The sequence below is a fragment of the Sabethes cyaneus genome, chromosome 3 (genome assembly GCF_943734655.1).
Source record: "Sabethes cyaneus chromosome 3, idSabCyanKW18_F2, whole genome shotgun sequence".
Classification (NCBI taxonomy): Eukaryota; Metazoa; Arthropoda; class Insecta; order Diptera; family Culicidae; genus Sabethes; species Sabethes cyaneus.
In genome coordinates this window covers 234,654,529-234,668,611 of record NC_071355.1, presented here as the reverse complement: position 1 = coordinate 234,668,611, position 14,083 = coordinate 234,654,529, and the positions used below count along the sequence as shown (strand labels likewise).

Genomic DNA, 14,083 nt, shown 5'->3' with positions numbered 1-14,083 from the left:
GCTTGTTAATGCAAAAGATTGCGAAAGACCCAATCCAATAGATTTATTCCTATTCTCGTAATGAAGAGCACTTTGATAAAATATTGAAAGTAACTTTTACTCAACATTATACTGTGCCCTACAGTATTCCAAATGATTTGAACCATCCTATTTATTCAACGACTATGGCAAACAGCGAAGCAATCTAGTTAGCCATAAAATAGGTTCTTCACGGTCCAGCAGGTTGCGGAGTAGTTCTCTCCGCCGGTACTCGCCTCTACGAGTGACGGCGATCAGCGGCCGATCCTCGATCTCTCACCGCCATCAAACCGGCACCGATCTTCGTGCCAGTTGAGAACCCAGTTCCATATAAAACCGTGCGTTCGTGCACCGGCTTAGCTTAGTTGATCTTGTGTTGTTCGCGGGCGATCGTCAACTTTGTAGTGTGTGATTCCAATCTGGTAGTGTCAAAATGTGGCTACCGAAGAAATCAGCTGTCCTGTCACTGGGGCTGATCCTGGCGGTGCTGATTCACAGCGGACAGAGTCAACAGCCAGCCAAGGTCCTGTGCTACTACGACGGGGCAAACTTCCTGATCGAAGGTAAGTCACACGGTGTGCGTGTTTTGTTATTCTAGATACCGGCGCGGCGCCGTTCAGGAGTGACATCACCTTTGTGCCATGATTGCGGTCGGTGATTTGTGAGGTTTCTTCTTTCCGCATCAAGATTGAACGATTGTTTGCCAGAAGCCGGTACTTTTTATTTTTGTTGCTATTGCTGCTGGTGTGTACAGTACAAAATGAACGAAATCATGTGATTATCGCGTCTCTCTACTAGTGCTAACACAGTACAGCAGCGCAGTAGAACTGTGACAATTGGCACTAATTGTGCCATACGTTGCGGTTAAATCATATATATCATATTTTCGACGTGTGCAATATAAAGTAAAACATTTCTTTGCAACAGAAACTATATTTGCAGCAATCAATGAATACATGAGTGTTTCTCTGATTGCTTCTTCGATTGAACATCAAGCCATTGGCCTTTACACTATTTTTGTACACTGATCCAAGAAATGATAATACAACCGGTGTTTTGCTTTACTTATCTGCTGTACTGCGAATAAAAACAATCTGAAAAAAAAAACTAAAATAATGCACGGCAGCCATTTTAGTTGTAAATTTGGGATTCATGAAATCAGTTGTTGTTCAGTTTGTGAACATTTGTTGAACGCCTGTATACCTAATTAGCAGATTACGAATTGTTATTGATGATCTCATGAATTGTAGTTTTAATTATCAGGTGATTGGGAAGATTTCACCAACGAAAATTTAAATAGCTGCTACCTTCATGAGTCAAAACAAAGCCATTTCAGACTAAGTGTACAACCTATTTTCCGGTTATATTGGGCTTAAGGCGGAATTCGCTTTTAATCTGCTGTTGAAGGAGATTGAGAGAAGCTATTAAGTTAATATCAATCTCATAGAGTTATTGACATTTACGGTAATTTAGAACTTATTAAATGTTCTTCAGAACCAAAAAGAGATATCAGATAGCAATTCGACATTTGAAAGAGGTTTTGAAGGATGATTTGCCATGTACGGATTTATGACTGTTTGATAAGGGGTCATCCAGATACCACGTGGACAGAAAAATACCAATTTTCAACCCCCCCGTTCCCCTCCGTGGACAAGCGTGGACATTTGCTCAACCCCCACCCCCCTCCTCAGTTTGTCCACGTAGACATATTTACATTGTTGTAAATTTTGTTTTCAACTTCATTTATGAAATATTTATTGAAAAAGCTTATGTGAAAGGAAGCTCCAGTCTAAAGGCACCGACACAATGCATACGTATTTTTAGTCGTTGCGGAAATTTGAGTTTTTCCATGGTTTTTCCATCAATTTTCCTCAGCGTCTTAAAATCCGCATACAAGGTGTTTGGATTTTAATTCTTGTTCTACTGCAAATTATTATTATCGACTGCGAAAGTCCGTTTCAGCTTAACTTTCGCTTGACGATTCTTCTTTGTCCAGAGTATCTTTGTCTAACCAGAGCTCACGGGCGGTATCCTATGCTTATGCTTATGCTTATGCTTAGTATCTTTGTCTAACCAGAGCACCTCAGCTTGGCCGTCTACTTTAACACAACACAAGATCTTTCCGGCACGATGTGATTCGTAAAATTTTCTGAAGGCATCCTTTTGGAAATACGTTGCCCATGGATACCCTTTTTGTGGCGAGCTGCATTTGATTTTGAGGCAAAATGCAATCCACATTAGATGCAAGCGGTGCAATATTTGTGGATACAGCGAGGCTAGGCAGTCATGATCTACGTGTACTAACGCAGGCTTAATCTTTTCAACAAGATTTATGCCAGATATGTGCTCTCGTAATGCTCGGTTCATGTGTTTAGGTCAACATATGCCTCAGAAGATAAAATTTTATTTAAGCTCAAAAACAATCACTGATCAATGGACAATGTTTTTAATTTCTATTTTTTGTAGGAAAAAAAACGTGTCCACGTGGACATTTTCCATACCTCCTCCCCCCCTTCCGTGGACAAGCGTGGACATTTTCATACCCCCACCCCCCTCTAAGCTGTCCACGTGGTATATGGATGACCCCTTAAATAGTTGAATAGTTGAATGAATTTTATCCTTGATTTTAGTAGGTTTATTTGTTTATCAAATGTTACCAATGAACTTTTATTTGGAGTAATTTGGTCGGGGTGGACCTAAAAATTCGTTTTTTCTTTATATCTCCTTTCCTGTTTATTTCTCACAAATCATGACTTCTGAGCACTTTCACATACATAAAAAATGCACATTTTGTTTGAAGGAATCAAGTCGCTATCTCTTTAGGTTCTGAAGCCAAAGGCATTTTTTTCTAAAAAGAATTGCTTTTTTTCAATGTCAATAATGTAAAAACTGCTCAAAAGCAGCAAATCAAATTTTGAATAGATGTTTAGTAATATAGTGGCCTCCGAAATTAATAGAGTTCACATTGGTCCAGGTCGGTTCTTTTTTGCTAAACCGTATTGAATATTGAAGTATAAATTACCGTTTTACTTGCCAAAATCACAATTTTCACGTAAACAGAATGGCTTAAAAAGCGAAAATGAATGTAATTACTTTTGTCTACCTAGATTTGGGTTTCATCCCACGGTGCGGCATAAAAGTGCACATAAGGTTAAAGAAGATATTTTTTCAATAATCCTACATGATTGGGCCGAAGGGTCGCAGAATGTTATGAAAATTCATACTCGCTCGAAGTTTATGGATTTATAAAAAAATACAATTTGAAAAATTCAAAGTCTTCAATTTTCCCAAGAAATTCCGGTATTTACAAACATGGTTTAGGTATTTCGATCGATCAGACATTTTTCCGAATTGATTTTCATGGAAAAAGAGATCGAATCTCAATTGCCATGATGAATATTAATGATAAATGAGAAGGGTAATCCATAGATTACCTCCACGTTGTCTCGACTTCGCAAACAGACGACGCATGCAAATTAGCTTCTGTGAAACAATCCTCGTGCGTGGAATGATATATAAGAGAGCAAACAAGTCCGCTGCATTCTTCTTTTGACTTTTGAGTCATCGTCATTGCAGCTCAGGAATAAGGAAGCAGTCAGGACATTGGAAGGAAACGAAACAGGGCTGGATAGCAATAAAACGTCATAGATCATAGATTTTGTTTCTTCCCAGTGCGACAAATTTAATTTTGAGAGTGTCGACTTTTTTGATTGCATATCTAAGAAAGTACCTTTTCAAGTCACTTTTTACGCTACTATTTCTACGTGAGTTTTGGAATTTACACCGTTTATTTTTACGCGAAATTTGGTTTAAAAAGTGACTTGAGTGATTGTTATAGAAATCATAAACTGGCATTCTCCAGCATTTTATAGTTTTCCTAATGTACCGGTGTGCTCCATTCGAGAGTGAATCTTTAATTTCATTCGACCACACGACGCACTCTTACAAAATCCATAGAAATAGGTAAAAACTCGAGCCATCAATTTTTGTTCTCATTCAATATATTCAATAAGTATTAATATTTTACACTTTTTAATTAAAACCCTGCTAGTTTGCACGTTAGTTCTGGTAGAAATTCGATTGGAGAATGAAATATTCGCTGCTTTCAACTGCCCACTAAATCAAACCATCGAAATAATAACAAAGAGCAGTGCAAGTTTCAGCATATTTAGGGTTGCCAGTTGTTCAAATTAATAACTAACTCCATTAGTTTGCATGAGGAATCATTCAAATTAGCGGGGGTCAGCGGTATTATTATATATTTAACTTGTCGTCCTTCGAGAAACAGCAGATTGACAGATTGACAGCAGATGAAAGCGCATAATTATCCATTTTTCGAAAGTCGCTATCGATCGATTTTACACTACACAGCGCGTTTGATTTTCTATTGAACTTCGATTACGCTTGGATTGAATTTGAAATTGACTAGTATTGCAGTCAGGGATGGAAAATAATCGCTTCTCGCTATCAAGAACATAGAAGCGATCAGATTTAGATTCACTAACATCGCTACTTGTAAGCAACAAGTACTTTGTCGTGATCTGTACAGATTATGACAAACATCATATCAGATCATGTTCATTACTTGATTGCGTTGGGAAATATAACAAATATAGATGATCCGTTGTGTGCAGTGCGTGCATCTCAATACAAACAACACGAGTAACCCTCCTTTAAAATTAATAAGAGATCAAAATCTTGTGATGAAAGCTATAAATTCACTGTTTGTCATAAACTGTTCAGTACAACTGTACATCCGTGCATGTGGCGATAACTCGCAGATTTGATCAAAATCACTGATTTTACATCCCTGATTGCAGTTGAATTGTAAATACCTCGAAGTAAGGCAACATCGATATAATACAAAATATAAGATAGTAATGCCACAGCATCTGGTCTCAAACGACTCAAATGAGTAATCGGGTAGCTGATGGTACTTACTGGTAAGATGTTCGAAAACGCTGGCAACGGCTCTACATTATTTTCAAGATTTAGAAGGAAAAGTAGCTACCGGAGGAATTAATGGAGGCAGTGGTTTGTCCCATTTACAAAAAGGGTGGTCAGCTCGATTGCAGTAACTATCAGGGTATAACGCTGGTCAATGCTACTTATAAGGTACTCTACCAGATCTTGTTACACCGGTTGTCACCGGTAGCACAGGGTTTAGCTTCATGAGAGCTCGCGACACTACCGACCAAATGCTTATTATTTGACAGATCTTGCTAAAATGTCGAGAGTACAACATGCCCACTCAACATGCATCTTTACTGACTTCAAAGCAGCGTACGATACAGTCAATCGAGACTAGCACTGGCACTTAATGCACGCACACGGATTTCCGGACAAACTAAAGCGAATAATCAGAGCTCATCAGATCAAATGATGTGTTTCACCTGCATCTCGGCTAAACCCTTGAGCCACACTTGAGTCCTTTCGAGATGCGGCAAGCGTTGAGACAAGGTGACGGATGCATGCTGTTCACCATCGCTCTTGAGGGGATGATCCGACGAACGGGCATCGAAACGAAAGCTATGCTTTTCACCAAAGGGAGAGAGCTCCTAGGCATCGCAGATGAAGTTAAAAGCATAACCTTCTTGGTTATGCGGCTATGACTTCGCGATGGCGGAGGCAATCTATGACAGATTGAAAGCGATGTCTAAGAGGATTGGGCTAAAAATAAATTCCGGAACCTATTTTGCCCTTTGTAAAACGCAACGATCAAGCACCATACGTCGGCGTTTATTGCTGACAATGTGCAAAACTCTTATTAGGCCGGTAGTTCTTTAGGAACTTGAAACCGTGACGCACCTCACGAAGGACAAACACGTCCTTGCCGTGTTCGAGCGTCCTTGCCGTGTTCGAGCACCCTTGCCGTAGCGTAGGCCTATGAACCTCGAGCTACAGGTACTGCTTGCAGAGATTCCCTCCCAAGGTATCTCTGTATTTGGATTTATTTTAATTGGATTGAGGTTTGGATTCACTTTTACATCGAATTTTGATTGGATTTAGGGTAATTTGTATTGAATCTGGATTGGATCTACACAGAATTGGATTTGGATTGAATTTGGATTGAGTTTTGATTGAATTTGGATTGGATTTAGATTGGATTTGAATTTGATTTGGAGTGGATTTGGATTGGATTTGGATTGGATTTGGATTGGATTTGGATTGGATTTGGATTGGATTTGGATTGGATTTGGATTGGATTTGGATTGGATTTGGATTGGATTTGGATTGGATTTGGAAGCAGTAATTGTCAGCTACTTTTGTTCAACGAGCTACGAAGTTTAAATATTGGAGTTTTTGGTTTCGATCTTAAATTTGTACAAGAAATCTTTTGTGTATTTTAATTTTCACATGATTTTACTTAAGCTTTGTCAGTAGATTATTTTTATGTGTCGTCTAAAATATGTACCTATAATAAATTTTCCACATAAATTGCCATGTTAGATGATCTCTATTACATAAATATGATTGTGTTTCCCTGCTCAATTCATTTGAATTACATTTTCATGTCGTTTGCATATACAAAACCACATACTAAATTGTGAAAAAAAAGGTGTTATTTACGTACAAGATGGAAAGAAGAGGGCTCAGGTGAGAACTTTGTGGAACTCCAGAAGTGACTTGTATTGGTTTGGAAAACGCGCTTTGAAGCAATTTGTTTGCATTTTGCGAGATATGACTGTAACCATTTTAAAAGTATTTCTTCTATTCCATATTTTTTCAATTTAAAGAGTAGTAAAGTTATGACAATTTATCAAACGACTACAGAAAAAGTCAGTGTAAAGAGCTTGTACTTGGTTGCCATTGTTCACTGTATTCAGAGTGAATATTCTGAAAATTCCGAAAGATTTGAGTGGTTTTTATAAAAACCATGCTGTTTAGCTGTAATTTGGTGTTTTACATGCTGACCAAACTTCTGGAAAAATTCCTTCTTTCAGCGACATATTAAACAGTTGTTGTAAACAAGCAGTTTATTCTTCTGCTAGAGTTTTTAGACCTTTGGAGGTGTCCAGGTTGTCTAGTGTAGTGTAAATTTGATGTTCAGATATGTAGTCTACAGATGTACTTTTTGAATGTTCAGGAAAATAGGAGAAACAGTCGGGGTCTCGGCATGATTCGACAAATATGGTGTATACTTCTTCAAAAAAGTTGGCTAAGAAATTTCAGTATTATTCTGTCCTATTTGCCTGTCGAGATGCATTGAAGGTCGAGAGTCGAGGGGCAACTTCAATTTCGTTTTTGCGTAAATAAAGGAATTCTTGGGACAAGACTTGACTTCATTTCCGACTTTTATATTATATTCTTCATGTGCATTTCAAATACAGCCGTTTAAATGTAGAAGACTGCTTGCTCAGGCCAGAAGAAGTAAAATTACCGATTTCGCAGTTGTCTAGTTGTCATATCTAGTTAGGATGTTCTGATTGAAAATGGTCATAAATCTCAACCTACCTGGTAATTTATAATTGTGAGCAACTTGTTTTTAGAATCTGTTTTTACGCTTAAGATTATTTAAAATACTCAGAGCTATTTATATCAATGAATAATAATTTTTGTGATTTCCGTTACTAAAACGCTATTCATTTCGGGTGATAAAAACATCTAATTCCATCTCTATCTCACTGTCTGAAATTCCTCGCTTTGTAAGACTTCTTTCAAGCTTGTTTGTTTTTCTTTCTTTCTCGAAATTCAAGCTTGTTGATCAACGCCCGCCCGTTGATGACCTCCAAGTTTCGCCGAAAGCAACTTAGCGCACGGATCGCAAGTGAATTTTGTTTGCCTCGGGGAGGCTAAGCGATATGTTTAATACAAAACGCAAACAATTTCAAACGTACGGCTGGCTGGTGTTTACCGTCCTGCCCTGCCGTTGCTATTATAGTATTGAGTAAATTTCCAGTGAATTTCATTGTTGACTTATGGAGAAGGTGAACAACAATATTTTTATTCCTTACTGGAAGTCGTTAATTGAACGTTGAAAACTGATGCCTTATCTTTGGCAAAAAAATTTTTTTCTAAGAAAGTGGGCAGATTCAAACATGGTATGAAAAATGTGTTGTTAAAAGATTAGTTCAATATCCTATTTTAAAATTTCATCTGTTTTATGATCGTTGAAACGGCATGTAAAATATTACCTACATCACCACAGATCATTTGATTGCATGGTTAATTCAGCCTAAACTAAGGATCAAATGCAAATGAACATTGCAATTCAAAACCATGTTCACCATATAAATAATTCAGATCAATCTATCAATGCATCGCCACTACCGTATTTTACATTCATTATTCAGTGGTTTTAGTAGCACAGAAAATGTAAAATGTAATTTCACACAATGGTAACCGACCGCTCGGATTCGAAATCCACCGCAACAACAATTAGGTGGCATGCCGGTGAATCATCAGATGAGATTTATTTTATTTCATAATCGTCTTATTTCTGACCACCGCACCGGTCGCTGCTATATCGCAGTAAATAAACGTTGTTTAAGTACAAGCTTTCAACGGCTTACAACGAATAATTTCTGTGCACTCTATAGAACGCTGCTGTCAATTATGACACGCCAGATGAAACCGCTTGATGCGACTCGTTGAATAAGTAGGTATGCGACTAACGAAGCAATTGCTCTCCACCGATAACCCTGCTTTAGAGAAGGTCACAGATTGCATAATTATTAGAAAGTTTCAACTGATTTGAAACCCCGGTTCCGATAACGCATAATAACTGAGCTGTTATTTCTTTTCCTCTCGTTCTAGGTCTAGGCAAAGTTACGCTAGCCGACATCGAAACGGCCGTTCCGTTCTGTACGCATCTGGTCTACGGTTACGCGGCTGTCGATTCGGACTCCTTCAAAGCCGTGTCGCGCAATCCGAACCTTGACTTAGATACCGGAAAGGGCAACTATCGGCTGGTGACGCAACTCAAGCGCAAATACCCTGCCCTCAAGGTTCTGCTTGGAATCGGTGGTTACCGATTCTCCGCTCCATCTCCTAAATATCTCGAACTGCTGGAGTCCGGCGCTTCACGAATTACGTTTATCAACAGCGTTTATTCGATTGTGAAAACTTACGACTTTGATGGAATCGATCTAGCTTGGCAATTCCCACAGAACAAACCGAAAAAGATCCGCTCGACTGGCGGTAAAATATGGCACGGATTCAAGAAGGTGTTCTCCGGTGACCAGGTGCTGGATGAGAAAGCTGACGAGCATCGCGAGGAGTTCACCGCTCTGCTGCGGGAGCTAAAGAACGCGTTCCGATCCGATGGTTACCAGTTGGGAATTACCGTGCTGCCCCATGTGAATGCCACCATCTTTATGGACATTCCGGCAATCATTAACTACTTGGACTTTGTCAACATTGAAGCCTTTGACATGCAAACACCGGCACGCAATCCCAAGGAAGCCGATTTTGCCGCTCCCGTTTACGAACTGAACGAGCGAATTGCCGGAAACAATGTCGATGGATTGGTTAAGCTGTGGTAAGCTCTAAATGAAAATATAATTAGTTTTGAAACTGAGCTCAGTTTGTGTTATTTTAGGTTGAATAGCAACGCTCCAGCTTCCAAGCTGATTGTCAGCATTCCAACTCATGGTCTCGGATGGAAACTAACCGACGAATCGGGAATTACGGGAGTTCCACCACTGCCAGCCGACGGTGCTGGACCACCTGGGCCACAGCTGCAGCAGGATGGTTTCTACAATTGGGCTGAAACCTGTGCCAAACTGCCAAATCCAAGCAATACCGGTCTCAAGGGAGCGGACGCTCCGCTGCGTAAGATTGGCGATCCCACCAAGCGGTTCGGTTCATACGCGTTCCGTCTGCCGGACAGCAGCGGTGAACACGGGCTGTGGGTTTCGTACGAGGATCCAGATACCGCGGGCAACAAGGCAGGTTACGTGAAGGCGAAGGGTCTCGGTGGTATTGCTATCAACGATTTGGCGTACGACGATTTCCGCGGTACTTGTGCCGGGGAAAAGTACCCGATTCTGCGGGCGGCAAAGTATAGATTGTAAGAGTAAGAGAAGTTTTATTGTTTGATTAGCACCCCCAGTTAATATGATTTTTTCTTTGTTGAAACGTTTGGAACAATGAATGAACGCATTAATTATTATTTTGTGTTGTTTGATTTGTCCTTTATCACTCTAGTTAACACGAAAGGTCTTATTGTCTTTTTCTAAAACTCAGTTTACAGTTTACGTAAAATTTAGTTTACGTATACGTCTACCAACAAAAATCGAAATGATTTTAATCACTAAACAAGGGTTTAGATGTGTTTATGTCACCGTAATAATCTGAAGAGAGGGATGCCAAAGAGAGTCTGTGAATGTTACTTAGCTCCTTTTGAAAAGTTAATCATTTGATGTTGAAAAGTTAAGTCATTTGATGTTAACACCAAACGAAACCATCACTGAAGAAGAACGATATCAAAGTTAAGTGATGCGATTGAACCAAGCACAACGCGTGAAGCGGCCACAATGTAAACAGAGGAATAAAAAAGGGATTCCACAGCATGACAACGCTTTGCTTCACGTTGCCGAATCAAATGAAACCTACTTGAAAACTGTCAAATGGGAGGCTCTATCACGAGATCCAATAATCTTTAGTTGTTTGCTTTAAGCCTTTTCAAAGCGTCTGTATGTTTGAACTCGGCCTTTTGCAAGCTTTCCGATTCCAAATAATAGGCCTTACTGGTAACAATTCCCTCGGTATCCTCATCCTGTGATATTGAATACCTTGGCTGTTTTTTCGACGTCGCAGAACGCGGTTATGTATGAGTGACCCCTGCGTCCTAAGACTTGGAGTGTTATCCCCCATATAGTTACGAGTTTTCATGGTTGTATTAAAAAGTTTTACTGTATGAGTGACACGTCTGCCCGAGGACTTGGAGTGCTATCACCCTTACCATGCCATCTGTTTGCCACTTTTGTAAAGTCATCCTGCATGTGTGACCACTCCGTCCATGGACTTGGAGTGTTATCACTCATCACAGAAAACAGCTCGCCCGGAGATGGGTACTCCCAATCCACATGGGAGAACACTTGACCTCTCCGTTCGAAGACTTGAAGAGCTATCACTCCTACTGTCAACAGTTTGCTCAGAGGTGGATTTAGGATTTTTTTTTTTCCTGTATGGACTCATCACTGCGACCATTATGGTTAGATCTATTGTGATATCGCCCGGGTGTTTGTTGTATAACCCGCACTGCATTTATTTTGGCTATAGTCGCTATTGAGTGAGCGATATGCTTATTGAATTTTTTTTTTTTTTTTTTTTTTTTTTTTTTTTTTTTTATGCGTGCTTGTGTGTAATTGGGTACCCTTCTTTCAATACTTTACTCTACTTTACCCACCTCGTTCCACATGACAGCGCACAGTCCCCAATTATAGTCATCCCTGGCGTAGCAAACCAGTGCATTTTTACTATAAGGGTCTCATTTTTGCACTGTCAATAGGCCATATCGGGATAATATAGAACTCAGCATGAAGGAAGGGCGATGAGGGGCCTGAGAATAAACCCATGCTAAAGTCACTTTGACATCGAATGGCCTGATTCTACTAAGATTCGAACCCATGACCATTCGCTTGTCAAAGCAGACTCGGTAACCTTGCGGCTACAGAGCCCCTCTTGGATTTAGGATGTAGGGGTTTCGAACAATTTGAAATAGCATATTGGTAGAGATAATACACAAATTTGTAACCAACGATTACACTACTGATTTCACTCTACCAATTTCTCTCTACTAATTACTCTACCAATTTCTCTCTACTGATTTTTCTCTACTAATCTCTCTATCAATTTCTCTTTACCAATTTCTCCCTACCAATAACTCGTTGCCAATTTCTCTGTACCTAATTATGTATTTATTCATATAGATGTAAATAGAATTAATATAGGAGTTTAATCGTGAAAGACTTTTTCTTTCATTCAATCTTCGTATTCCACTAAAACGCTCATTTTTATGAGCTTTAGCTAATTTTCCAAATTCCTCTCTATCAATAACTCTCTACCAAGTTCTCATTACTAGTTTCTCTCTTTCAATTTCTTTTACCAATTCCTTTCTACCAGTTTCTCTCTACTCATTTCTCTACCAATATTTCTCTATCAGCTTTTCTTTACCTAATTCTGTCTAACAATTTCTCTCTACAGATTTCTCTTTTTCTGTCTCCTTCCATATCTCTTTCTTTTCTCACGGTGGCCAACACCTTCTTTTCACAACCTCTCTATGCCGTTCTATCCCATATTTCGTTATATTAAGGAGCACATATGCCAAGTTTGATAGAGAACGGGCCAGGCGTTCCGGAGTTATGACACTCAATTCGCTTTTTAGTCCAAGGAGCCTAAATGACACTCTGAAGTTCCATCTAAATAAAACTCGCATAATTTACAATTCGTTTAAAAAATATCTTATAAAATAAAAAATTCGTGTGAAAGTAATCGCGTGGAAGAAACTACGTACCGTTCTGATTCAAACTTATTGAGCTATTCACACGTATTAAGCGAACCTTTGTTCAAAGTAAAATGTTTGAAAATGCGTTTGTTTTACATCCATATGTGACATAGCAGCATGACAGTTTATTTATTTTTGCGGAAAAATGAAGATAAAATATTATTTTACATTTGAAAACATTAAAACGTTACGGTTCGGCTTTGTTTCAAACATCGAACACTTCCAAGGCAGACATTCAAACTTCTAATATTGCTATTTCAAGCATCGAACACTTATAGTATTTTGATAAATATTAATGTTCGTCGTGCCACTCAACTTAATGATGTGAAATTATTCGCTTTCTACTAAACACTGTTATTTTAAATCCACCCAGCAGTACGGCTTGGATTTTTAACGCAAAAATTAGTTTTAACCCATATTTTTGTAGTTATTTGGTAATTTTTTCGAATGGCACGTACCAATTCTAAAGCAAGTTGAAGCTTTATTATCAAAACAATTCATATTTATAAAGGAAGATCCTGAAAAACCGAAGTTTGAATCAAATTTACGACTTTACGAGTAAGCCTTGTTGACTGACATAAAAGGACTGGCGGTTCAACACGAAAAATTTGGACACTCGGCCCTTCTGACGGCAGGCCACCGGCGAACACTCGCGACTTGCGACCGTCTCGCCCTAAATCATCGAGGGAGCGTTTGCTACTGACATAGTAAATAGGTCTCGCACCTTATAATGAGTGTAACTCATTGGCTCATATATAATATTTTTTTCTAAAACGCAGGAAACCATCCTTTAATTATTTTGCTAATAGCTTAACCAGCTTAACATGGACCTTAAAAACAGTATTTTTATTAATATTATTCGATAAACGAGTTTTCGGCGAGATTCAGCAAAGTAGGGGCTCGCCTTTTCGTGTTTCGGCCTTTTATGATTCGGCCAAATAGCGGTTCGGCCTTTCACAACACGGCCAAGTGCAATTTCGGCCTTGTGACAGTTGTTGAAATTTGACCATTTGGATTTCGATTATTTGTTATTCGGCCAATCCATACCAACTCAGTGAGTCGATGCGAGGGCTAGGGAATACTAACAAACGTCGGTAGACTTAGCCCAAGATACAATGTGAGTTTTATTGTAGTCTTATGGTGGTTTTCATGACCAATTTTTGTCTTAAATGCCATCATAAGAGTGTAACAAAACCCAAATTGCTACTTGGGTAGGAAAGTGAACAAAACTAGACAGACGTGATTTCCTCGCGGCTTGCGCCCGTCTCGCCCTGAATTATCTGTGAAAAGTCCTAAAACATTATTCACGGAATTATACCCAAAAGTCGTTATTCCATATGGTTTTCTACTAAATGGTCCCTTATGTCCATGCCGATGTTTTTATGACAAACGATGTTATGCCAAATAAATTTATGTAAAATTGGCGGCCCTGGTTCTCATTGTATTGTGACGGAGCGATGATTGGCTCAAGTGCGTATTCGCAGGGAAGGAAAATTTTGTAAATTATGCCTAACGTCCGTTACGCCTATCGTCTATTATGCCTGCCGTCCATCATGCCTGTTGTCCACACACTTCGAAAAAATCTTGTGATATTACGTCTTCTGACATGCACAT

The 14,083-nt window shown here is 39.1% G+C and overlaps 1 protein-coding gene across 1 annotated transcript; it reads left to right on the top strand.

The window, feature by feature from the left end:
• Nucleotides 1-393: 393 nt before the first annotated feature.
• LOC128744740 (chitinase-like protein Idgf4) lies at nt 394-10,148 on the top strand. The gene is made up of 3 exons (XM_053841950.1): nt 394-581; nt 8,776-9,499; nt 9,560-10,148. Exons 1-3 carry the CDS (start codon nt 452-454, stop codon nt 10,032-10,034), a joined length of 1,329 nt encoding a protein of 442 aa, XP_053697925.1. The 5' UTR covers nt 394-451; the 3' UTR covers nt 10,035-10,148.
• The last annotated feature ends 3,935 nt before the right edge of the window (nt 10,149-14,083 follow it).